Source organism: Abramis brama (genome assembly GCF_963993115.1).
Source record: "Abramis brama genome assembly, chromosome: 8".
Classification (NCBI taxonomy): domain Eukaryota; kingdom Metazoa; phylum Chordata; class Actinopteri; order Cypriniformes; family Leuciscidae; genus Abramis; species Abramis brama.
Genome location: NC_139970.1, coordinates 36561238 through 36588148, shown reverse-complemented (window position 1 = coordinate 36588148; position 26911 = coordinate 36561238). Strand labels below are relative to the sequence as shown.

The window sequence follows — 26911 nt, the reverse complement described above, 5'->3', positions numbered from 1 at the left end:
TCATACAAGTAAGTTAGCCTACTGTAAGCTTGAGGATGGCCTTATGCAATATTTACACTGCTCTATTCCAGTAGATGAATGTATATGTCTTGGCAATTAAATACTTTTAAAAAAATTTTATTAATATAGGCTATTTATTAGGCAGGTGCTTGTGCACTGTCAGAGTCTTCTGGGTTCAAATGGAATTACAGGTTGTTGTTGCACTGTCTCAGATTTTGTTCAAACCTTGTCTAGCCTATATCAAGAATGTGTCCCAAAACCAAGGCCTGTAAAATATTTCTGTTCAAATCCTATGTCTTCATATTTTTTTCAGCCCTTGAAATTACTTCAGTTTTACAGCCTGAAAATCACATTATCTGGGAAGCAATATTTGGACATTAATATAATGAAAAGTATTATTCATAGGCATTATCTACTTAGACAGTGATACATTTTAAAAAATTTGCTTAAATATCTGATTACGAAACACAATTTTGGCTGATTATAGCATTATCTCTTTTAATGTGATAAAAACGCTAAATAATAATTTTGAATATGTATTGGTATGTAATTTACGGTGGTGTAAGGTGCTGCAAAAAGCTTTAAAATGGACCTTGAAAGTGCTTGAAAAGTGCTTGAATTTGACCTTAGAAAAGGTGTACGAACCCTGAGTTATTTTCAGAGGGCCATTAGGTGGACCAGGTCTATCAAGAACCTTTACATTAATGGGTACCTGCTTTGTTCCACCAACATTACTAAGACTTAAGAGGAAATGACCACCATCTACTCTGATGCAGTCCTTAACAGTCAAAACGGTTTGTGTGATGGTGGATTTAATCTCCATTCTAGGTGTAGCAGTGTCAATTTCCTTTCCATCCTTAAGCCACATAATATCAGGAAGAGGTTTGCCAGCAATATCAGCATCAATAGCAAATGATTCACCAGCCTTTACAATGGTAACATCTTTAAATTTTGAATCCATAGAGACAGATGGAGCTTCAATCTCATCCTGAGCAGTAATTGGTCCAGTGCTTTCAGAGGGTACACATAAAATACCAGCTGCATTTCTATTACTCTAAATTCATATCTTTGTTCTTCTTCTAATTCAGTTATTGTAAATTGTGTGTCTATGATATTTGTGAAACTGGCCTTCATCCAACGACCTTCATGCAGCTTCTTTCTTTCAATGATGTATCCTGTAATTGCACTGCCACCATCATACTTTGGTTTAGACCACTGAAGAGTTATCAGATTTCTTGTAATAACAATTGCTTCAGGAGCTCCAGGGGGATCACATGGATCACGTGCAACAACACTTTCTGAGACTTTGCTTGATGGACTGATTCCTGCAATATTCTCAGCATACACTTTGTATTCATATTCAATTCCCTCCTCCAGACCATTTGTTCTCAATCGAGTGTCAGTAATAAGAAGCTTGTTACATGTAAGTTTAGTCCATAAAATGCTGTTCTTTTCTTTATGTTCCAGGTGATACCCAATAATAGGGCTGCCTCCATTATTGCTGGGGGGTTTCCATTCAATTGTCATGTGGTCTTTTGTCACTGATGAAACAAATGGAGCACCAGGAGCTGCAGGCTCAGTGAAAGGATAACTGACCACAACTGGTGCTGAATCCAACGATGTGCTTTTTCCATATCTGTTCTCAGCAAACACTCTAAACTGATATTCAGAACCAGTCTTCAGCTTTGAGATTTTGATTGTGGTACAAACAATGGTTGCTGAAACAATCTGCCAGTTAGTAGTGGTTGTATCATGTTTTTCCACTATGTAGTTGTTTATCTGACAACCTCCTGTGTATACTGGTGGTTCCCAGGACATGGTAACATAGGTGGCACACAATTTTGACTGGTCCGACTGGTGGGCCTGGTTTGTCAAGAATGATTATCCCAACTTCCTCTGTGACCGTACCTATATTATTTGTGGCTATGATTGTGTACTTTCCAGAGTCCTCTCTATTTGCTTCTTTAATTTTAAGAACTGTTGATGTTGCCGTGCTTGAGACAATCTAGTTGTTTCTTTCAGAGGTTGTCTATCTTTCATCCATGCAATCTTTGGAGTTGGACGACCTTTAAATGGTATTTCCACTTTGAGATCTTCACCAGCTTGAACACTGTATGTGTTGGAAAGTATTTTGATGCATGGATCAATAGTTACATCTTTGCAATGACCGGAGCAGCTAATGGCCTTGGGTCACTTTTTCCTTTTTCATTGTAAGCTAAAACTCTGAAGAGGTACTCTTGTCCTGAACTAAGTCCGGTCACCATACCCTCACATGTTTTGGTGACTGCAGCAACTGTCCATTCCTCTGATCCTTTTGGCTGCATTTCAATATAATAACCCAAGATTCTACTACCACCATCATGATCTGGTTTATCCCAGGAAAGTGATGCTGTGGTTTTTGTCAAACCAGTCAAAGTTACCTTGCCAACACATAGAGGAGGATCAGCTGTCTTCACAGATTCTTCTGTTTCTACAGGCAGACCAATTCCAAATTCATTTTCTGCCATGATTCTGAAGTAATAAATACCACCCTCTGTCAGATCACCAACTCGGAAGCTGGTCTTGGAGCACTTAGTAGTAATGTTTGTAAATCCTCGTCTATTTGATTCTCTCTTGTCAATGATGTAATTTTTTATTTTGGAACCACCATCAATAAGTGGTGGTTGCCAAACCAGGGTGGCATAATTTCTTGTTATATCTTTCACAACAAGGCTCTGTGGAGCACCTGGTGTATCAAGTACTTTTACTGACACAAATGCTGATTTAGTGCCAGCACTATTTACCAAAGTCAGAATGTATTTTCCAGCATCATTTCTGTCACATACATCAATTGATAACTGAGTGTAATCTGGTCCCTTTTCTAATTGGGCTTTATCTGGTAAATCTCCCTCATCCTTGGTCCAGTTTATCTCAGGAATGGGGCGTCCTTTGAATGGTATGTTAATTCTCATAGAACCTCCAGCACGCACAACAATACCTTTTCTCAACTCAGAGTCAAGCTCAATTTCAGGTGCATCCATCTTATCCACTGGTTTGAGGGTTCCTTGGATGGCCACTGGTTCACCAACACCCAGTTTATTTAGGGCACATATGTGAACTTTGTATTCTTGGTGTTCAGTGAGTTTAGTAATTGTAAATTTAGTATCACTTAATCCAGAGGGTGGAGTACATGTGGTCCATTCTTCTTCATCAACTTTACATATCTCAACAACATAGCCCTGGATGTCTAAGCCACCATCATATATTGGTCTACTCCATGCAATTGTAATTGAATTCTTTGTAGTGTCAACAAGGTGTACATTAGTTGGTGGGCCAGGCTTAAATGTTGGATCACAGGCTTTGTAATAAACAGTTGGTGGACTTGGTTGTCCAACTCCAGCAGCATTTTCTGCAGATAACCTGAATTCATATTCATGATCCTCTGTTAAGCCTGTGACTCTGAAACGTAAGTCTGTGACCCTGCGTTTGTTACATTTTGTCCACCGAACTCCAGCTCTGTCTCTCTTCTCTACGATGTAACCAACAATCTCACTTCCACCATCAGTCTCAGGACGAGTCCAACATACCGTCATAGAGTCCCTTGATATATTTGTTATTTCTAGGTCTTTAGGTGGCCCAGGTAAAACAAAAGGATTTCTCATAATCACTGGAGCAGATTCAAGTGGTTCACCATCTCCATACATGTTGACAGCCATGACACGGAATATGTATTCATTTCCTTTTAAAAGCTTGGTAACTTTAAACATTGTTGCTCCGCAATCACCTGAAACTACAGTCCAAGCAAGACGACTTGTTTCTCTTTTCTGTATGATATAGTGAGAAATGCTACTGCCACCATCATGTCTTGGAGGTAGCCATGACAACGAACACTTCTCACATGTTACACCAGAAATGGTCAAAGGACCTTCAGGGGGTCCAGGTCTATCTAGCACCTTTACATTGAAGGAGAAAGACTTCGTTCCAGCCACATTAGCGAGGTGCAATGTGTATTGTCCTCCATCAATTCGAATGGCATCTTTGACGACAATAATTGCTTTGAAGTCAGTGTTCTTGATCTCAGCTCTTGCAGAATTCTCGACTTCCACATCGCCCTTAAACCACTGCATTGTTGGAATTGGCTTTCCTAGAACGGATGCTTCCAGGGTAAATGTGTCTCCAGCATTCACGGTCAAAATCTGGTAATATTCTGAGGCAACCTCATAGGTTGGTGGTTCAACTTCATCCTTTGCTGTAATTGAGCCTGTGCTCCGAGAGGGCCTACTGACCGATCCAGCTCCATTTCTGGCAATAACTCTGAAATCATATTTGTAGTCTTTTGTCAGGCCTGTGACTGTAAATTCAGTTTCAAGAATGTTAGAAAAACTAGCTTTCATCCAACGGCCCTCTGGCAGGTCTCGTTTCTCCACAACATATCCAGTGACAAGGCTACCTCCATCAAATTCTGGTGGTGTCCATCTAAGTTTCACTGAGTGCCTTGTCACAATCACTGGCACAGGGGTGCCTGGTGGGTCACATGGGTCACATGCCACACAACCCTCAGAGATTTTGCTGCACATTCCAATTCCAACTATGTTTTCAGCATAGACTCTGAACTCATATTCAATGCCCTCTTCCAATGAAGATGTTTTGAATCTGGTGTCTTGAATGAGTGTTTTATTGATCTTTGTCCAAAGAATACTATTTTTCTCTTTTCTCTCAAGATGATATCCTAGAATAGCACTTCCACCATCTGAGACTGGTTTGTGCCATTCAACTACCATATACTCTTTTGTGAATACAGACACAAATGGAGTTCCTGGAGGCCCAGGCTCTTTGAAAGGATACTGGGCAAGAACTGGATCTGAGTCAATGCCATAGCTTTTACCATATCTATTCTCAGCAAAGATCCTAAACTGGTATTCAGATCCAGTTTTTAAATTACAAACTTTAAGTGTCGTCCTTGCTACTGTGGCAGAAACAACTACCCAGTTTGTGGTGGTGGTGTCTCTCTTTTGGACAATATAATTTGAAATCTGACAGCCTCCAGTGTATGTTGGTGGGTCCCAAGACAGTGTAATGCTCTCTGCACTCACTTCATCAATCCTGACTGGGCCTGTTGGAGGGTCAGGTTTTTCAAGTATGATTATTTCAACAGTGGCTTCCTTTTGTCCAAGTACATTAGCCACAGCAATGTTATACATACCACCATCTTCTCTTGTTGCATCTTTGATCGTAAGAGTGGTATGATGTGTAGTGTCAGCAACATTTACTCTTGTGGTCTGTTTCAGAGCTGAACCATCTTTGGACCATGTAATTGTTGGTTTTGGATGACCAGCAATGCATGCTTCAATTTTCAAATCTTGCCTAACCTGTACATTGTATGTACTAAGTTTTGTTCTCACTGAGGGCTCAATAGTGAGGTCCTTTGCAACAACAGGATTTGCAAGGAGTCTGGGATTGCTCTTTCCTTTATCATTAACAGCAATGACTCTAAAATGGTACTCCCCACCTTGGGCTAAATTAGTTACAACAGTGTCAAGGGATTTTACTTGAGCACAAAGAGACCATTTATCTTGATCTTTTGCTTGCATTTCAATTTCATAATGAGTAATTCTGCTGCCCCCATCATGCTCTGGTTTTTCCCATTTGAGAGAAACACTCTTCTGTGTTACATCCACTACAGAAACTTTACCAGGAGTTTGTGGCACCTCTGAGATTTTCAGAGGTTCTAGAGTCTCTGCAGGCAATCCAATTCCGTGTTCGTTTTCAGCGAGAACTCTGAAGAAATAGATGCTCCCCTCTTGGAGTGGTTCAATTTTCCATGTCATCTTGTTGCAGGAAGTAACAGCTGAGAACACCTTTCTTGTACTCTCTCGTTTTTCAACAATGTAGTTTTTTATTTTAGCTCCACCATCCAACAAAGGTGGCTCCCAGGTAAGAGTGACTGAATTTTTTGTTATTTCCTTCACACAGAAGTTTGCAGGTGCATCAGGAGTATCTAATACTTTGACACTAATAAATGCAGATTTTGTTCCAATGGTATTTTTCAGAGTTAAAGTGTATTTTCCACTGTCAAATCTATTAACATTTTCAATTACAAGTGAAGTGAAACTGCTTGTAATATCAATCTGAGCTGCCTCATTGATTTCACCTTCAGCCTTTCCCCACTTGACTTCAGGGGTTGGCCGTCCACGGATAGGAACAAACAATCTAAGAGAGCCTCCAGACCTGACAGTGATCATCTTTCTCAGGTCAGCATCAAGATCAAGATCTGGTGCTTCAAGTTTATCCTCTATGATAATGGATCCAGGGATATCAGCAGTTTCTCCCACGCCAATCTTATTGACGGCACAGATTCTGAATTTATACTCATGCTTTTCAAGGAGTTTTTTAACCTCAAATATTGTCTCTGTTATTCCTGAGGGTGGTGTACACTTCATCCATTCATCAGAAGTGACTTCATAGGCCTCAACAATGTAACTTTGAATCTCACATCCACCATCATAAATTGGCTTGCCCCAATGCAGGATAACAGATGCTCTTGAGACATCAATTACCTTAGGGTTGTTTGGTGGACCGGGCTTGAAGACTGGATCCACTGCCTTGAAGTACACTGTGGGTGTACTTGGTTTACCAACCCCAGCTGCATTCTCAGCAGACACACGGAATTCATAACTTCGGTTTTCAAGAAGACCTGTTACTCTAAAGCGTAGTTCACTCACTACATGTTTGTTGCATCTTGTCCACCTAATGCCCTCTTTGTCTCTCTTTTCAACTATATATCCTGTAATTGCATTACCACCATCATTAGTGGGTCTTTCCCATGTGATAACCATGGAATCCTTTGTTATATTTGACACTTCAACATTACTTGGTGAATCAGGTGGCACAAACGGATTTGCTGCAATCACTGGATCAGATTCCAAAGGCTCACCAATTCCATATTTATTTACTGGTATCACTCTGAAAATATACTCATTTCCAGGAAGGAGTTTTGAAATTTTAAGATTGAGGGTTTGTACCTTAGATTCCACAACAGTCCAAACTAATCGGCTGGTCTCTCGTCTTTCCACTATGTAATGAGACACCTCTGCACCTCCATCATGCAATGGAGTTTTCCAGGAAATGCAGCACTTTTCACTGGTAACACCATATATTGAGATTGGGCCATTTGGAGGTCCAGGTCTGTCCAGAACCTTGACATTGACGCTAACTGATTTCTCTCCACCAACATTTTTCAGTAGTAAGGTATACTGGCCTCCATCAACACGGATAGCCTCCTTCACACTAAGAGTAGTTGTGAAGTCAGTATTCTTGATCTCAAATCTTGCAGTATTTGTAAGTTCTTCGCCAGCTTTTATCCAATGAACTGAAGGAATGGGTTTGCCAAGTATCCCTGCATCTACTTTGAATGATTCACCAGCATTAACAACAATAGTTTGTGAATATTTAGCAATATTTAGCAAGTCAATTTTGGGTGGATCAAATTCATCCTTGGCTGTGATTGCACCAGTGCTGTCTGATGGAGCGCTAGACACGCCAGCAGCATTTCTTGCAATGACACGGAACTCATACTGCTGCTCCTCTACTAAACCACTGATAACAAATTCTGTATCAATGATATTAGCAAAAGAGGCTTTCATCCAGTGGCTATTAGGCAATTCTTTCTTCTCAACGACATATCCAGTGATCTTGCTGCCACCATCAAAGTGTGGTGGTGTCCACCTGAGTGTTACAGAGCTTCTTGTGACAATAACTGCTTCAGGTTTGCCTGGAGGATCACATGGATCTCTAGCCACCTGGATTTCTGATACTTTGCTTGCTTTGCTTAGCCCAACTATATTCTCAGCATAAACTCTAAATTCATATTCAATGCCTTCTTCAAGGCCACCTATCTTGAATCTTGTGTCTGGAATGATCGTTTTGTTTTGTTTCACCCACAGCAAGCTGTTTCTTTCCTTAAACTCAATATGATATCCCAAAATCTTGCTTCCACCATCACTACTGGGTTTGTTCCACACAATAACCATGCTTTCTTTAGTAGCAGACTGAACAGTGGGAGTTCCTGTTGGATTTGGAATCTCAAAGGGATATTGTGCAACAATAGGCGCAGAGAGAAGAACGGAACTCTTTCCATATCGATTTTCAGCAGCAATCCTGAATTGATATTCACAGCCAGTCTTTAATCTTGCAGCTTTAGTTGTTGTTCTCGCAACTGTTGCAGAAACAATCTGCCAATTTGTGGCGGATGTGTCTCGCTTTTCAACAATGTAGTTATTAATACTACAGCCTCCTTCATACTCTGGAGGCTCCCATGATAATGTAACACTGTCTGCAGTTACCTCATCTATTTTGATTGGGCCAGTTGGTGGTCCAGGTTTATCAAGTACAATAACATTGATGTCTGCTGTAGCTTCACCAGCTGAGTTTGTCAGTTTAATAGTATATTTGCCCACATCATCCCGTGTTGCCTCTTTTACCACAAGGTAAAGGTGTTTCTCTGCTACTTCAGCATTTACTCTTGTTGTTTCTTTCAAAGCAATGCCATCTTTTTGCCAGGTAACTGCTGCCTTGGGCTGGGCAACATATGGCACATCAATTTTCAGATCATCACCTGCCAGAACACTGTATGTGCTGAATACAAGTTTGAAGGCAGGAGCAATAACAACATCCATAGCAACCACAGGGACATTAAGTGGACGTGGATCACTGGTTCCCTTTTCATTGGTTGCTGAAATACGGAAGGAGTATTCTTCACCTTGTATTAAGCCAACAACAACTGCCTCTGTTACTTTAACAGTCATTACTTGGGTCCATTTTTCACTGTTTTTCGTTTGCATCTCGATAATATAACCAATAATTCTGCTTCCTCCATCACTGTCCGGCTTTTCCCAAGAAAGTGTTACACTGTTGCCAGTTACTTCTTTTAAAGTCACTTTTCCTGGAGGAAGAGGCTTCTCAGAGATTTTTATAGCTTCCATGGTCTCTACTGGAAGACCAACACCATACTCATTTTCAGCTAAAATTCTGAAGGAATACAAGCTTCCCTCTTGTAAGCCTCCAATTCTCCAACTTGTTTTGGGACAAGAGGCATTAACAATGGAATATGCTTTTCTTGTTGATTCACGTTTTTCAACAATATAATGCCTGATTCTTGATCCACCATCAATGACTGGAGGATCCCAGATGAGTGAAGCAGAATCTTTTGTTATTTCTTTGATTGTAAGGTTTTGTGGTGCACCAGGAGTGTCAAGAACTCTGACATTAACAAATGCTGTTTTAGCTCCTGAACTGTTTTCCACTGTTAGCATGTACTTTCCACCATCAAATCTGTTTACATTCTCAATAAGCAGTGTGGTGAAGGATGATGTAATATCAATGGATGCTCTATCAAGGGGTTCACCATTCTCCCTTGACCACCTGACTTCAGGAGCAGGTCTTCCTTTAATTGGCACAAATAATCTTAAGGTACTGCATGCTCTGATGTTCACTACTTTGCGGAGGTCTGAGTCAAGTTCAACTTCAGGTGGAAGGAGTCTGTCTTCTGCTTTAGGTGAACCAGGCACAGAGGCTGGTTCTCCAACACCTTCACAGTTAAGAGCTGAAATGTTGATCTTGTATTCTTGGTTTTCAATAAGGTTTGTTATGGTGAATGATGTTGCTGTTAGACCTGCCTTTGGAGTGACAATTGTCCACTCATCTTCCTCTGGCTGGCATGTTTCAACAATATAACCTGTGATATCTGAGCCACCATCATAAACTGGTTTATTCCAAGCAAGAGTAATGGATGACTTTGTTGTATCCAAAACCCTAGGATTTCCAGGGGGTCCAGGTTGGAATATTGTGTCACATGCTTTGTAAAATGGACTTGAAGGGCTTGGTGCACTTAAGCCAGCAGCATTTTCAGCTAAGATTCTGTATTCATACTCATGTCCAGGTGTTAGTCCTGACACTTTGTGGCGCAGATCAGTAACAGTCCTTTTATTGCATTTTACCCAACGAAGACCGGTTTTATCTCTCCTCTCAATGATATAGGTATTTATACTACTTCCGCCATTATGTTCAGGATGTCCCCAACAAACCACCATTGAATCTTTTGTGATAGAAGTTACTTCTGGTGGCTGTGGAGGATCAGAAGGCACATATGGGTTAGTGGCAACAGCAGGCTCAGATTCAAGAGGTTCCCCAACTCCATACTTGTTCACAGCCATGACTCTGAAGATATATTCATTTCCTTTCAGCAATTTGGTAACCTTATAGCGGTTAACTTGTAAATCTGTGGCTACATTTGTCCATGTAAGTCTACTTGTTTCACGTCTTTGAATGATGTAATATTCAATCTTTCCTCCTCCATCATGAAGTGGTGGCAGCCATGACAGAACACATTTCTCTGTTGTCATGTCTGTGACATGCAGTGGTCCCTCGGGTGGGCCAGGTCTGTCAAGAACTTTAACACTGAAGACAAATTTGGCAAATCCTTCCGGATTGCTAGCAGTTAGAGTGTATGCACCACCATCTCTACGTAAAGAATCTTTGTTAATCAAGCAAGTATAGAAATCTGATGTTTTGATCTCTAGTTTTCCAGTATCTTCAAGCTCCTTGCCATCTTTACTCCAAACCAAGGATGGAATTGGGCGACCTGTAACATGTGCATCTAGCTTGAAGACATCACCTGCTTTCACTACCACACCACTACTGAAACTTGCACCAGCATCAATCTTCGGCTCTTCAATGTCATCTCTGCAGACAATGACCTCTGAAGGTTTAGATGGTTTACTAACCGCTCCAGCTGAGTTCCTTGCTAATACACGGAATTCATAAGAAGCATCTTCTGTGAGACCACTCACAGTAAAGTTTGTTTCAAGAATGTTGCTGAAGTTGGCTTTGAGCCAGCGACCATTAGGAAGTTCTTTTTTCTCGACTGTATATCCAGTTATTGAGAAACCACCATCACCCTCTGGCTTTGTCCACTGAAGAGTAACTTCATGACTAGTAATGTTAAGGGCCACTGGTTGACTTGGGGAGTCTATGGGATCAAGTGCATATGTCATCTCAGATGGCTTGCTTGCTTTGCTGAGACCAGCCAGATTTTCTGCAATAACACGGAATTCATATGCAATACCATTCATCAGACCTGGTGATTTAAACATATTGCCAACAACTGGAGCTTTGCTGATCCTCTGCCAAAGTACGCTGTTCTTCTCTTTCCTCTCAATACGGTATCCTAAAATTGGGCTACCTCCATCTGAAGAGGGTTCATTCCAGCTGATTGTCATTGAATCCTTGGTGAAGGCAACTATTTGTGGAATTCCTGGCTGTCCTGGTACATCAAATGGATAAGCAGCCACCACCGGTTGTGATGTTATGTAGGGTCCAACACCATATCTGTTCTGAGCTTTAACACGGAATTGATATTCAGTGGCAGTTGTAAGGCGTGCAGCTTTGAATGTTGTGCGGATAACAGTTGCTGCCAGTTCCACCCAGGATGTACCAGTGGTCTCACGCATCTCAACAATGTATTTATTAATAGGAACTCCTCCATCATTTTCTGGAGCTTCCCATGATATTAGAACATAGTCACAAGAAACTTCATCCACTTTTATTGGTCCAGTTGGTCCTGGAATATCATGTACTTGAACAATAATAATTTCAGTCAGAGTACCTAAAATGTTCTTTCCAGTCATTGAATACTGTCCCTCATCTTTTCTCTTAATTTCATTAATGTTAAGAATAGTAGAAGTTGCAGTATTTTCAACGTTTATTCTCTGTGTTTGTTTAAGTTCCTGATCTTCTTTCGTCCACACAACAAGTGGTCTTGGGCGACCCAGAACAGGGATCTCAACTTTAAGATTATCACCTGCTTTAGCTACCACAATCTTCTGATGTATACCTCTGAGGTCAAATTCTGGAGCTGTGGTTTGCTCCTTAATTACAACTGGTCGACTTTCACGAGGCTCACTCCTGCCTGACATGTTTACAGCAAAGATGCGGAACACATATTCTGCATTTTCCAACAATTCTGTTGCAGTGTAGTCCAAAGCTTTTATTGTTGTCACATGGGTCCACTGATCAGAATCTTTCAGCTGAGCCTCTATCACATAGCCAGTTATTCGACTACCACCATCATATTTTGGTTTTGTCCATGCAAGAGTTGCTGTGTCTTTGGAAACATCAGAAACAATCAGATTATCTGGTGCAGAAGGAGCCTGAGAAGCTCTTATTGGTTCAGGTGTCTCTGCTGGTTCACCAATACCCATTTCATTCTCAGCTAAAACTCTGAAGTAATATTCTGCGCCCTCTTCCAAATCTGGAATTTTGTACGAGCATTTCTGCCAGTTTGCAGTTATGGTTGAGTAAGCCTTTCGTGTTGCCTCCCGCTTTTCAATAATATAATTTGTGATCTTTGAACCACCATCAATAATTGGAATCTCCCATTGTAAAGTAATGCTATGCTTTGTGATTTCCCTTGGTTTCAAATTTACTGGAGGTCCTGGGGTGTCTACAACACGAACATTGACAAATCCAGTCTTCTTTCCAACAACATTTTCTAATGTTAGGACATATTTCCCAGCATCATATCTTGTACACTCAGGGATGACTACTAGAGTGTATGATTCAGTAGTGTCAATGTGAGCACGGCCTTTAAGAGGTATGTCTTCCTTATGCCATGTTACTTCTGGAGCTGGCCGGCCCTTGATTGGCACAAATATGCGGATTGAAGCACCTGACTTCACAACAAGTGTTTTTCTCAGCTCTGCATCAAGTTCAATGTCAGGAATCTCCTCTCGATCCACCAGTTCAATAACATGCTCAACTTCAGAGGGTTCTCCAAGTCCTTCTGAGTTCTGTGCTCTGACTCTGAAGTGATATTTCCCTCCTGATTGTAGACTTGAAACTACAAATTCTGTTATTCTCAAGGGAGTAGTTGTATCTTGGACCCAATCATCATCTCCTTCCTTTTTATGTTCAACAAAGTATCCTGTAACATCAAGACCACCATCATAGAAGGGTCTACCCCAGTTAAATGTTGCTGTTGTTTTGGTGGTGTCAGTAATTCGTGGGTTGGATGGAGGCCCTGGTGGATCTGAAAAATAATTAAATGATAATGATAAATAATAAAAATTCTTTGGAACAAAAATGAACAAGAAAAAATGTGTAATTAAAAAAAAAACAATTATCATCTTACATGCAATATCCTTTGTCATTACAGGTTGTGATGGCTCACTGGGCTCGCCAAAACCAGCCTTATTCTCTGCAGTGACACGGAATTCATATTCATTTCCCTCTGACAGGCCTGAGACCTTATAACGTAAATCAGAAATTGACTTCTTTGAAGCTCTGACCCATCTCATTCCTCTTCTCTCTTTTCTCTCAACACTATAGCCTTGAATGTCACTTCCCCTATCTATAGTTGGTCTCTTCCAGGAAATTGTTACAGCATTTCTACTGACATTATCAATTTCTGGTTTTGATGGTGGCCCGGGGGGTCCTGCAAAAAAAGTGAAGAAGTTGAAAAAACAATAATAATATATATATATATATATATATATATATAGACTGAAACAAAAAATGCAGTAAAAATTGAAGTTGGGCTTACCAAAGCTGTCAACCATTTTAACTGGTCCAGACTGTGTCGCATCCCCAGTGCCATACTGATTGACTGCTGAAACACGGAATATGTATTCATTTCCCTTTATCAGCTTGCTGGCAACATAGCGGCAATCCATAACATTTTCAGCAAGCTTTGTCCAGAGTAGGCGGCTGGTTTCTCTCTTTTCTAATATATATGATTTGATACTGCAGCCACCATCTTCTTCTGGTGGCAACCATGTCAATGTGCATTTTTCAGCAGAGACACTGCTGGCTTCAATAGGACCTGGAGGTCCAGGCACATCTAGGATTTTCACTTTAACTTTTTCTTCTTTGATACCAAATGGATTGCTTGCACTAATGGTGTACTCTCCAGTGTTCTTTCGGCTGGCATACTTGATAGACAAAGTTGAAGATATGGGAGTGCTTGTGATTTGGACAATATCTGAGGACTTGAATTCTCTTCCACCCTTAGACCACACAGCTGTAGGAAGTGGTTTGCCAAGAATGCTTGATGCTGTGATGATAATTGTTTCTCCAGCCCTCACAGTCACTCCATCCTTCATTTCAGGGTCAATTGTGATAGTTGGTGGTTCTGTAAAAAGTTAGTTAATGATTATAAACATTGGTATGTTTATGGAGGGTTTGGTTAAGCAAATTCATTAAAACCTGACAATATAACTTACCATATTCATTTTTGCAGATAAGAGGCTCAGTTGTCTCTGAGGGAGCACTGATAGCTCCAGCTGCATTTTTAGCCCTTATTCTGAATTCACAAGTACAGCCTTCCTGTAGGTCTGTAACAGTGTATGCACAGCTTTGGACATTCACATGGTTAGCCTTCATCCATGTCTTTCCAGGATGCTCTAATTTCTCAACAATATAGCCGGTCAATTTGTGACCCCCGTCATACTTGGGTGCAGTCCAAATAAGTGTTGCACTGTTTCTTGTGACATTGATCACATCAGGTTTGCCAGGTGGATCTATAGAAAGAGACAATAATAATAACAAAAATCATTTTGTGCTCTCTTCCTCATAAACAGCACAAATAGAAGTAGGAAAAGTAAAAAGAGAGTACACTGAGACTCACCAATAGGATCAAGAGCAACAAGTGATTCAGTTGTTTTGCTTGGCTTTCCAAGTCCTGCTATATTCATAGCTATTACCCTAAATTCATATTCCAGGCCTTCAACCAAACCGGTCACTCTGCATTCTTTCACTCTCAAAGGTGTCTTGCTGGCTCTCTTCCACATTAAGCTATTTCTATCTTTGAATTCCACGTAATATCCTATAAGCAATATTAGAAGTAAAAGTTTTTAGATACGACAAAACTGCTAAATAACTACAGTAAATAAATAAATAAATAACTGTAGTAAAGAAATGTTTTACCTGTGATGGGAGAGCCTCCAGTATCTTTTGGATCAGACCATGTTAGGATGGCAGACTCATGACGAATGCTCACAACCTCAGGTGGTGCTGAAGCCCCTGGTGCATCTGTTGTAGGGAAAAGTGTGTATTTGATGTAAACAAATATTTTTAAATATCCAGCATATTTCATTAAATAAAAAATATTTGGGCTTTCCTGTTAAATACTTACTGAATGGATGTTTAGCAATCACTGGATCAGATCTGAGGAACTCTCCAAATCCATATTTATTTTCAGCACAAACTCTGAAGATGTATTCTGTTCCGTCATGAAGTCTTGTAACTCTCATAGAGTTCTTCTGAATCGCAGAAGCAACTGTGACCCACTTGTTAGCAGTAGAATGCCTCTTCTCCAAAATATAGTTGCTAACTTCTGATCCACCATCATCTTTGGGTGGGCCCCATTCTACAGTAATCGCCTCTGCTGTGATGTCATCAAATTTGATAGGACCAGTGCAGATTCCAGGCTTTCCAACAACTTTAATGTCAATAGCTGATTCCTTTGTTCCAGCAATGTTTCTCAAAATGATAGTGAATTTGCCAGCATCGACTCTATGGCAATCACGAATCAGCAAGACCGTGTTTGTTGCGGTTGATTCAGCTGAGATTCTGCCACTATCTGATAAAGTAACATCACCCTTTTTCCATGTGACTGCTGGAGCAGGTATACCAATAATAGGGATATTAAGGCGAACAGTGCTTCCTTCCTTTGCCACATAGCTAAAGTTTGGCAAGCCTTCAAGGTTACAGTCTGGAAGGACTGTAAAGAGAAAAGAGAAAAGGAATATATTAATGGACATAATTGTATACCCACTAAGGCACAAATGCAAATATTAGGTACACCAGGGCTTCTCAAAGTGTGGGGAGAGCACTTCAGACAAATATAGTGGATATAATGTGCAACCAGTTTCAAGGGTTAGGAGAGATTGGAGGTTAGGAGCCTTGCTCAAGGCCACCTCAGTCATTTCCTGCCGGTATTGAGAATCGAAACCATAACCTTTGAGTTACCAGTCTAAATCTTTAACCATTAGGCCACGACTGCCCCAATTGGGCACCCAAACGCTGGCAGGCAACCTTCCATGCACACACAAACGAGCTGCACGCACAGAAAGCAGTCTGTCAGCGTGCATTCAGTTCTCTTGCATGGCCCATTGTACCTGAATGGACAAATACACACACTTTGTTAAAATGCCAGACTATTCATGTAAACACATTCTTAAGTTATGTCTTAAGTAAACATACACAGTTATTATATTGAATCTGTGCATAAGGTATTAAAAGTGACATCCTTGTGAGAAAAAAAAATAATTAATTAATTAAGCCGAATAGCTTTTGTAGCATATTTAATTCATACAATGACGAGTATGCATTTTTATTTGATTACTTTTTGGTTATCAAATACAATTTCTTTTTGATTTCTTTTGATCAAAAAATCAAAAAGAAATCAACTGTGTGTAAACAACAACTGCAACTAACCAGATAATACAATTTATACAATATAAAAGTGCAACCAACCATATAGCCTAATCATGCACAGATAGCAAAAAAAAAAAAAAAAGGAGAGAGAGAGAGATTAAAAATTCCCTACATATTTTGTTGAATTCAGAGGACATGTGACCATTCAAACTCTATAGCACTTTGGTGGACATGGAAAACCTGTGAGACATGCACTCATTTTCAAAACACCAACTAAATGCTTTGTGCTGATCATACCGTTTTTATACAGTAGATTTGCTGCAGTTTTTAATACCATAATTATTGATATGATAACATTCTAAATTTCAATGTTTAATTTTATGATCTACATTTTTTTTTACTTTTGTCCAAAAAAATTTCTAGTTTCAGAGTTATATTTTCCACATTCAATGTGAAAAGCACTTGTCAAGCAGCCATGATGTGAGACTGACACCTCCAGCTGACGCCCTCGAAAACACTTAGCCTCCATTTTCTGCCTTCCTCTCCTCTCTTCTGTCTGACTCTAAGCCCACTTCACTTGCTCCTTTGCTGCTCATGACTCTTATTTCTAATTTTCCCTGTTTCCTTATCCCCACAGATCCCATCTCTCTTTCTCTGCAGTTACAAAGAGCAGTATATACTAGTGCAAATCCATTATTTAGTTCCTGTGGGTGGAGTTTGCTCTCTTAGGAGTCCTTTTAGCTTTACAGAGTGCTTTAACAAACAGAAAAGGACAATAGCAATTCTCAACGGTGTTTATCAGGTGGCAAATGTTACAAAATCGCATCAGAAACACAGATATCCCCGGTCGGGTGCCACCAAGCAACCAACAGATATTGTAGGTTCATAACAATTATGAAAACTGTGGTAAAATATCATATAAGAGAGACCAGGGCAATTGTAACATGCAATATTTCTTCAATCACAAATAAGCTGTAATGATGACACCGATTAGAAGAAATTCGCTCTTTTGTATCATTTTGTAAAAAAGAAAAAATTATTTGGGATTTTTTTGGGGGTGATAAAAAAAATAAGTATAAAATAAAAATAGGTAAAAACCTTGAAGCAACAAATTACTTTATAAGCACAAAAAAAAATTTCAGAGAATATATTTCAGGACTTAAGTGTTTTCTTCTTGCCCCAAAGGCAGATTTTAAGCATAAACCTCAATAAACTACACTAGAATTATGCTTAAACAAGGAAATGCAACTTACTGCGGTAAGAAAAATTGATTTAGCATATATTATGAAAACAAGACAATTTTGCTTCAAGTGAATATACAGTATCTTGCTTTAAGCATGTGAGGAACAACATGCAAAACAAAAGGATGAAGTGCACTTGTAAACACTATCTATAAAATGAAAACTGTATTTAAGTTCAGTGCTGTCGATTTTGTGTAGGCCTACTTGTTTAATCAATAGTTTTATAACATATAAATTAGGCTAATTTATAAAATATCACTTTTTGTTGAACTATCACTTCAATACTATTACATATTACTATGACGATATTACATTCTTATATATTGTTATATTACTGTGTTTGCTAAATCCAATTTTGTCACTGGGTGTATACTTGTTCCAACAAGCTTTATAAAATAAGCCACAATCTACAGTAGTGAAGTGTGCATACAATGCTTTGTTGTGGCATTTCATTGACCTCTTGCACTGAAACATCAAAATAATGCCACTGTAACTCTGAGCTTTTGTCCTTGATCTAATTAAAGCCATAATGATGTTCTGTGTAATCTCATTTCAATCCTGGCTTGTAGCAGAGAGTTGGCATGACCTCATCTCAGAGTTTTGTTAATGATGTGATAAAACACAACATGCTCATGCTGTTATTTGTATTGATTTGTTACTAAATTCGAAAATTTTCAGCATGACACAAATGCCTTACCTAATCTTTTGGTACTGCTTTGAGGCAGTAGTTCTTCTAGGGTGTTAGGGCGTATAAGATGGCTCCAGAATGAAAGCATCTGACTCACCAGTGTTTTAAAAAGCAAGCAAGGGCTTTGGGTGCCAACAGAGAAATAAACACCCCACATCTCTTCATTTTTAAGACATGTGGTACTTCAGTCTAGACGTTTTCACACTGGCATGTTATCTAAGGTTTTATGATGTAAGAAAGATTGAGGATTTGTAATGGTGACCACATGTTTGGTTTGGATTTGGATTGAGTCATCTTTCTTTTCTCTCTCTCCCTTTCTGGAACAAATCAAAATTACTAATACAGTTCCATACTGTGCTATTGTTCTCTGGGTTGAGAATCTTTTAAATCAAAAGTGATGGATGTTGATGCAATGTGCTGAACATGACTAGTGGTATAGATGATTCAACGAGTCTGGAAATGTTCTTATTGATGCTGTAAAAAAAAATTTTTTAAATAGTATACAGGAAATAGATAAGTAGAAATAGAGATATCACACCTGTCTCTGTAAATGGCAAAAAGGAAAAATATCATGGGATATTGTTAAGCCAGTGAGAAGCTTTGAGGCATTCTCAGCATCTTTACATTTTACTCAGCATCACGACTATCTCAAACTTCACAAATGCGTGCACTACCAAGTCTTTGAGATGAAATGATATGCCAGACGAAGTAAGGAGACTAGGGCTGTCAAATTAAAATTAAAATTTAGAATATTTGTCGAATGAGATGCAATGATGTAAGTCATTGCATTTTAATGTTTTTCTTAGCCTATACATTTGAACCCACTAGATGCGGCGCTTCTGCGTTGTTCATTCAAAACATTGCAGAAATAGAGAAGCTCAAGAAGATCTTGGTTACGTCAAAACCGTGACCAAGCCGTTCACACAGGATGCATTTTCTGCACTGCTTTTCCATTGTTTTCTATGTACTTCTATGTACTATTCACATGCACTAGATGGACATATTTGAACATTGCACATGTTTAGAAAGCCATGTAAAGTTAAAAGTAGTTCAAATTTAAAGAAAAAAAAATCTTGAGTTAAGGCTTTGTGTGGGTATTAAACTATGCTGTACATACTTGATGCTTTTAAATGTTTAAACGTTATGCACTTTTTTTTTTTTACAGTCATGTTATTTCATTGCTTTTGAATAAACAATTTAATGCAGTGCATTAATATTTTGCTCATTGTGCTCTTTTGTGGCCCGAGGAGACAAGCCAAAAGCTTTTTCCCCCTAACTGAAATTATGCCTATTTAAGTAGAATATAATTCGAATTAGTAATATTTAAGGAAAAAAACCTCATTTAGTTTTTCAGCCATTTTGTCAGCCCTAAAGGAGACTGCAGCCCAACATGCATCCTTTGAAGCATATGTCACTGCTATACGAGGCTTCACCTGTTGCTCAGAAATCTCTATATAGGAGCATGGAATTCCTGAGTAGGCCCAGGCTGTTTCTTCAGTTCAGATCAAACTGCAGCCATCAAGCCACTTATTGCAATGGGACCGTCGAGGTAATATAGGAGAGGTTGTCTGAGTGCCTGACGAACACACCCATTTTTCTTCCCTGTGGTTGCCTGTAGTCCAATGCTGCTGCTATTCAAAAATTTACAAAGGTCTGAAGCTGTATGTGTTGAATTTAATAATAGTGCAGGAATATTAATGTTTAATGATGGAGACTTGCAATTACTTGCTTTTACCAAAGGTTTGCATTTTTCCTTAGTTTGCCACTTCTATAGCTATACCAACTGAAGCATTAATCAATGAGACTTTCCTCTCTGTTTCTCTGCTTAAACATGCATTGCATCAAATGCTTTTATTTAAAGTGGCAACAACAGCACAATTGTATAAGACATCAAGAAATAAAGTTCATTAACCCATTACGTTGGCTGCTTATGATTCCCAAACAACACAGCAATGTGCCGTCACAGGAGTGCACTTATCTGCCTTAACTTGAAATGTTATCATCTTTTATTCATGACAATTTTAGCCTGCAGCACAGATTGCTGAAGCTTGAGGATGTGCACTGTTTAAGGCATGTACGAATGCTGGAGAAGTGCCGTGATATGAACACATCGGGCAGGTATCAGTCCATTTCAGATATCTGATATGATGGTTTTATTTATCATCACTGCAGTAGCGTCAATCCTACAGACTGGCTGTCATTTGATCGTGCCTGTGGTATGACGGCCACAGAAAGACAGGGACTTCCCCTAAGCGAGCTGCAGTTGTTGCTGTCCTTCAGAGTGTGGATAAACACCCATGCGGTGTGTGTGTGTGTGTGTGTGTGTGTGTGTGTGTGTGTGTGTGTGTGTAGATGTGTGCACATATGAGTGAGACTGACATGGAGCAAGTCACGTGCAGACTTCCAGTGAACTCATGTGCTTGAGGTAATTCCTAATTTAAGTCAGTAGAGATTAAAGCCTGCAAACACCCACCCAACCGCTATAGGGTAAGGTAAGAAAGGCAGAAATAAAAACGAGAGAGAAAAAGGAGAGATACATAGAATGGGAATGGTCAAAAATCACAAAGAATTAGAGTAAAACAATACAGACTTCAGAAAAATCTAAAAGCAAAAGAGAAAGACATATGGCATTTAGCTGAGTGACAAGACAGGTGTAAACTCCACAAGTTGTCCACAGGATTGACACATGTATCATGACTACAGACGTCACAGACACATACTCTATATCAGTGGGTCTCAACTGGTTTTGCTTCAGGACCCAGATTTGATATCATGTTAATTCGGAAAAAAAAAAAGTTGTTGTTTAGATTTAAATAGGCAAATGCTTGTCTAGAGTCTATGATTGGATAATTATTGCAGGGATTTATATGTTTCTATATGTTATATATTTGACAACAGTTATTCTAACCCTAATTAATAGAGTGTGACACATCATGCCCATATTTTAGAATGACGATGTCAAGATTTATCAGGCTCAAATTGTGAAAGAATGGTTGGGAAGGAGCATGAAGAATCATTTTCACACATTAATTGGCACCTCTGAGTCCAGACCTTAAATTGAAACTCTTTGGGATGTGCTGGAGGAGACTTTACAGTGTGCTGGACGCTAACATTGTCAATACAAGACTTTGACAAAAATGTATGCACCTGTTGATGGAAAAACATCACAACATTTATTTCCATCAAGAGTTGCATCAATTTTTGGTCAAGATCTTGCATTGCAAGAGTCAAGCACTCTGTAAAGTCTCCTCCAGCACATCCCAAAGACTTTCCATGAATTTAAGGTCTGGGCTCAGAGGTGCCATTGTCACATTGTCACCCTGGAAAATGATGTGTCTTCCTACATGGTTGTTTAATGAAATGAAAAGCTACACACTCCATCAGTTAGGTTTAGAAGAACTGTTGCCAAACATATGATAATTGCTACATTAATGATCCAATCATAGGCTCTTAAGAATTTGCCCATTTAAATCCAAACAGTGACCTTTTTTGGCCGGGCAGTGTACTGTATATTACTAAGAACTGCTTAGCCAGTCAAACAAATTAGCATGACATAGTCATATTAGGAAACAATTGAGATTTTATTATAAATGCATAAATGAAAATTATTAAAAGAAATGTATTTTGCTATGCACTATTGTATGATTATCTTTTTTTTAATTTTTTTTATTTTTTTGATTATCTATAGCGACTATTAGAACGGACCTATTGAGAACAACCACTGCCTTATATTTCAAAATTTACACACCCAGATTCTCAGCCATGCCAGTAAAAAGATAGATTTTAAACACCATATTCTGGACATTATCTAACACGCATAGCAAACAGATTATTCATTACTTTGAACATAGCAAAAATTCAAAGTTCTATTTGCCTCATACAGAATAGCTTTTCCACAGACCCCCTGGAGTACCTTCAGGGACCTCCAGGGGTCCAGAGACCCTTGGCTGAAAAGCCTGGCACTACACAAACCAAACTGGGTCCAGTTAGACATAACACACCCTTGAAAAAATATCCGATACCCAAAAGAAGATCATATAATACTCAAGGTGCCAATCATTAACATGGAATGTAATAAATGTACATCAATTTAGCATTTTAAGAGCATGCTGCAAATACAGTAAGGGTAAAAGTTTGACCTGGCTAAATAAAACACCTAAACTCTATTGCTGTTAATGGAGTGCAAATGAGAAAATGTTAGTGGCATCGGTTAAATCATAATACTGTCAGAATTATGTGCTGTGACGTGGCCAGTTCTGCACTGTTAAGGATAACAAAGAGACAAAGCCAAATATAAACACCTAAAGGACAATCCCCTCTCATCGCCTCACTGATCTAAAACTAACAAATGACTTCTGCTAAAAACAGCTAAAACTTACTACATATTCCTTTATGATGACAAAATAAAATAAAAATTAACAGATTATTTTAGAGTATGAATGAACAGATCACCACTGTTTTTTTAGATGATACTGAAATTTCAAGATATTTGTGGGGGGGAAGGGAATATAACATTTTGCAACTTTACAAATAATGGGATTATTTTGTTGTGCCAAATACTTCGCACTACATTTTATTGAAAAGACTGTCAATAAATTTCACAATTCCTCCTTGAGATGAGGGTGTTAAGACCAATGTTTTAATTTTGTCTGTGTATATACACATCGAAAAGCATAGAGATAACATTTTAGCTATATCGCCCAGCCCGTTTTACATATTTATGTTTTACATGTTCCCACACATTCCTTGTAAAGACATGGTCACTTATGGCGCTTTTCCACTGCATGGTACGGGTCGGTTCGGTTCGGCTCTGGCCGCTTCACTAACGTTAGTGTGCAAGTTTTGTTAGCTTGTTTTTTAACAATGACTGGAGAAAATCCGATTGTATCTTAATGTGCAAGGTCACTCACTGTCCAGGACCGCGATTGTTATTTGCAACAGTTAATTTTAACGGACATGCCAGATTGGCTGACCCGGCATACACGCTCATTCAGTGGGTGGACGATCTGACAGGATTAACGTCAACGCTACCTCCGGTTGAGTGGCCTGACTTCTACACCTACCCGATAGAGAAACCGAGGGTAAAGAGAAACTGAGGGCATATACATATTTAGATGCCTATAGCTGTACTAAATGGTCACGTACAAGACTTGTGTGGTAGCCTACGATCCGCAGTTCTGCCTAGCCAGCGCCAAGGCCAGACAGAAGAGGACAATGTAAAGAGTGACATTACGGTGCAATTTTAATGATGTGAATATTTTCTAGAAATAAACATTTCTGTGACGTAATTGTGACGTCGGCGCAAAAGGGGTCTATAGTTGCCGCCTCTACTGCCATGACATCATCGTAAACGCGCCACATTTCAAACGCACAACACAGGAACAATCATAGACAGTATAAGAAATGGACACAGCGACCCCATTGGATTCAACGGAGAAAAGTGAAGTCAATTAGAAGCACTCACTTCCTGATGGCTGAGCATACTGCGCAGACTCAAACTGAGCCTGACGACGTAGATGTGACGTGAGCAACCCGTCTGTCTTCTAGTAGCTGTGCCAAGAGAAATCTGAATCATTCCCTTCCGAATCTTGCAGAGACGGAGAGTGTGAGTAGGTGTCCATGAGCTAGGAGCAGGAGAAACTTTTGCTAAGTTTTCTGATTAATTATTTTGTCATTTTGCCTCCACGTCCCCCCGATTGCCCGCGAGCTTCTCCTCCTGTCCATACGGTAATCTCTCTACTGTGCAACAGAGAGTCGCGTGGTTATGACGCAATCGTTAGCCTATATTTACAAAAACTGCTTCTACGGGGCCATAACGTAAGATACAAGGTAATGGAGCCTTTTATACATTTTCGTGTTTCTTTAGAAATAAATAATAGACAAATGGAGTCTTTAAACACCTCAGATGTAAAGTTATTCGCTGTCAAAGTGACGCCAAAATGAATGGGAGTCAATGGAATGCTAACAGCAGGTGATGGTCTGCTAATCAATGGCGGCGCCCAGGGAAGCTTCAGTGTTTTCCGGAACATTGCCCCCCTGGGAACAATGGAGCCTATCGAGGGGATGGTGTTCTTGATTCTCGGCATGTGGATGTTTTTAACTGCAAGACGGAGAAATGTGTTTAAAATGAGGCTGATGGCAGCAAAACAAAATACTGCTAAAAAAAAACAAAAGAGTCTGGGAACTCTTACAACGAAGCGCAGATGACGACATCACTCAGTTTGACGACACCAATCAGTGATCTGCAGTGTTTTCACGTCACATTTTAGTATCGGTACGGTACGCTTGGAACCTCAACAGAGGTGGTACCATTTAAAGCGAGTCGAAGCGAGCCGTACCGTACCGTACCATGCAGTGGAAATGCACCATAAGTGAGCCGTACCATACCATACCATACCATACCATGCAGTGGAAAAGTGCCATTAGACACATTTTAGACTGCGAAAGCAACCTCTGCAACATTTCGGCCCCAAAGGTAACTGGAAAAAGAACACATGAAACTCGTCTTTCCCATTTGAGTAAGAAGGCGAAGTGCTTACTTCAAAGCTTCAGAGGAGAAGACAGAGCACCCTAACATTGGGGGTGGAAATTTCACAGCTCTACATTAAGACAGGTGAGCAGTTTGTCTCAGGCCATCAGCTTCCCCCATCATTCCACTCTCGGCCACCAAACAGATCCTTGAAGTTACTGCCACCATGGAACCCCAAACAAACAAAGTGATTGAAGAAGGAGGGGTGAATACTTCACTGTATGTTTCATAATTGGATTATCCACCATTTTTTGAGACACATCTGAGGGGTGTTACTCCTTTAGCAAATTATCACGCATCACATTTTGGTGAGTGAGAACGTTTCCCTTCCACCTTTTTCGTCTGAAGACTAAACTCAATAATGAGCTACACAAGCTTGATAATAGGGCACAATGTCCTTATGTTGGGGTGTTCCATTCATTTCCACAAGGCTGTAGGTAGACTGAATAAGCCACTGACCTTTCAAAATGAAACATTAAATGTTAATATACTTAGCTACATTTGTAGTTACCTTCACCCAAATCCAAAAGGCTGGGAGGCGCCATTCCTCTTGCTTCTTCATCAGCACCCTTCTTCAGGGTCATCTGGACCTCAGCCTTCCTCATGATGCAGTTGAGAGCTTCTTTACAGACTGCTGCACGTTATTGGACTGATTAAAGCTTCAATTTACATTAAAACGTATCTCTAATCTCTAATTGTCCATAAATAAAATAGCTTTTCATAATTTGCTCTTTTGATATGGTAAACATATTCCAAACATTCAAGCAGACATTATCAAATGCAAGACTCCACTCCAGGTCTAAGTTATCGATGCCAGATAATGCAATACTTACATATCCAATGACTTCATTAAAAGGTGGAAATCTCTACCTGCATTAACAGAAGACCTTCTGAAAGGCCTTCAGGAACGTAGAAATTTCCCACAGGTTTTCTGCATTATAAATGTTTTGGAATATGTTTCTCACATCCTTGAGACATCCAATTAGAGAAACAGAAAACAAAAAGCTTAATCTTTGTCCAATTAGGCGAATGGAGCTTGTGCATGTACTCCTGGCTGGTTGGTATTTTTAGAGCGAGTCCCAGAGGATCATATTGCATTAGCAACTACCCCTGTTGCCTTTTGGAATATTTGGCCTCAGCTTTTCACCCTCAGACTCAGGTCCCACAGTTCTTCGGCATCTACGGAAAAAAATGACCACTGGATCCTTTAGGCAATTACTCAATTGCAGGATTTCCAACTCTGTAGTGGTTTCCAACTCAGTGCCTGCAGTGCCCAGATTTCGTCCCCTTGCCCTCCAAGTTAAGCTGTCTCACTCATGATAACCCCCTCCCTCCACTCGAATGTTCCCCCGGGGAGGTGACAGACAAGTCTCACTAAGTCATCAAGGAACAGCTGTACCCTGATAGGTCAAGTTTTTTGGACAGCCCGGATGCTTTGGCCCAGCCCCTCATCTTCTTCTTTGGCACTAACAGCCAATCACAAGCTCCAGAAATTGTGACATAGTGACCTAATGAGGGAGGGGTTCAGAATAAAGCTCGGATTCATGTGTCAAAGATAGTTGCTTAGTAAGAATCAACACCGTCACCAGCACCAGACTTGGCAGTGGGATTTTTTTTTTATTCCCTCAGAAAATAACATGATTCAACACTCAAGCCTTGTAAGAATTCACATTATTTTCTATTATTATTAGAACAAAACCTATTGATATTTGATTATCTCATCAGCAATGGTAATAGTTGGCTAAATTAATGAATTCCCTCATGAGTGTAATGAACGTAGTGATACTTTGCACAGTCCAAAGAACATGAGAACCAAACAAAAGACCCTAAAACAACAGCTGCAATACAACATAGACTGCCATCTGCTGGACATGTTCTATCAAGCAATAATAATGCTATTTCATGGTTAAAATCTAGATTGTGAAGACGACAACAACATTCAATATTCATTAACTGTAGTGGTCAACTAGTGGTCGAAGTCCAAAGCTGGTAACAACATCTAGAGAGTTAGATAATGCTGATATTTTATTTAATGTAAAACAG

General features: G+C 39.6%; 1 protein-coding gene across 1 annotated transcript; it reads right to left on the bottom strand.

The window, feature by feature from the left end:
• Positions 1-1954: 1954 nt before the first annotated feature.
• On the bottom strand, positions 1955-26207 carry LOC311088530 (titin-like). The gene is made up of 9 exons (XM_084122718.1): positions 25739-26207; positions 25380-25502; positions 15167-15754; positions 14959-15063; positions 14660-14857; positions 14256-14552; positions 13577-14164; positions 13166-13468; positions 1955-13063 (listed from the first exon to the last, which is right to left on the bottom strand). The coding sequence occupies exons 2-9, from the start codon at positions 25471-25473 to the stop codon at positions 2151-2153; spliced, it is 13086 nt and encodes a 4361-aa protein (XP_083978844.1). The 5' UTR covers positions 25474-25502; positions 25739-26207; the 3' UTR covers positions 1955-2150.
• Positions 26208-26911: the final 704 nt, after the last annotated feature.

Excerpts from the sequence above, each read along its gene's own strand:
- LOC311088530 (XM_084122718.1), bottom strand. The coding sequence starts at position 25,473 with ATGAGGAAGGCTGAGGTCCAGATGACCCTGAAGAAGGGTGCTGATGAA. Across the intron at positions 14,165-14,255 it reads TATCTGCAAAAATGAATATG|AACCACCAACTATCACAATT; the intron begins GTAAGTTATATT and ends AACTTTTTACAG. Across the intron at positions 13,469-13,576 it reads TAAAATGGTTGACAGCTTTG|GACCCCCCGGGCCACCATCA; the intron begins GTAAGCCCAACT and ends CTTTTTTTGCAG.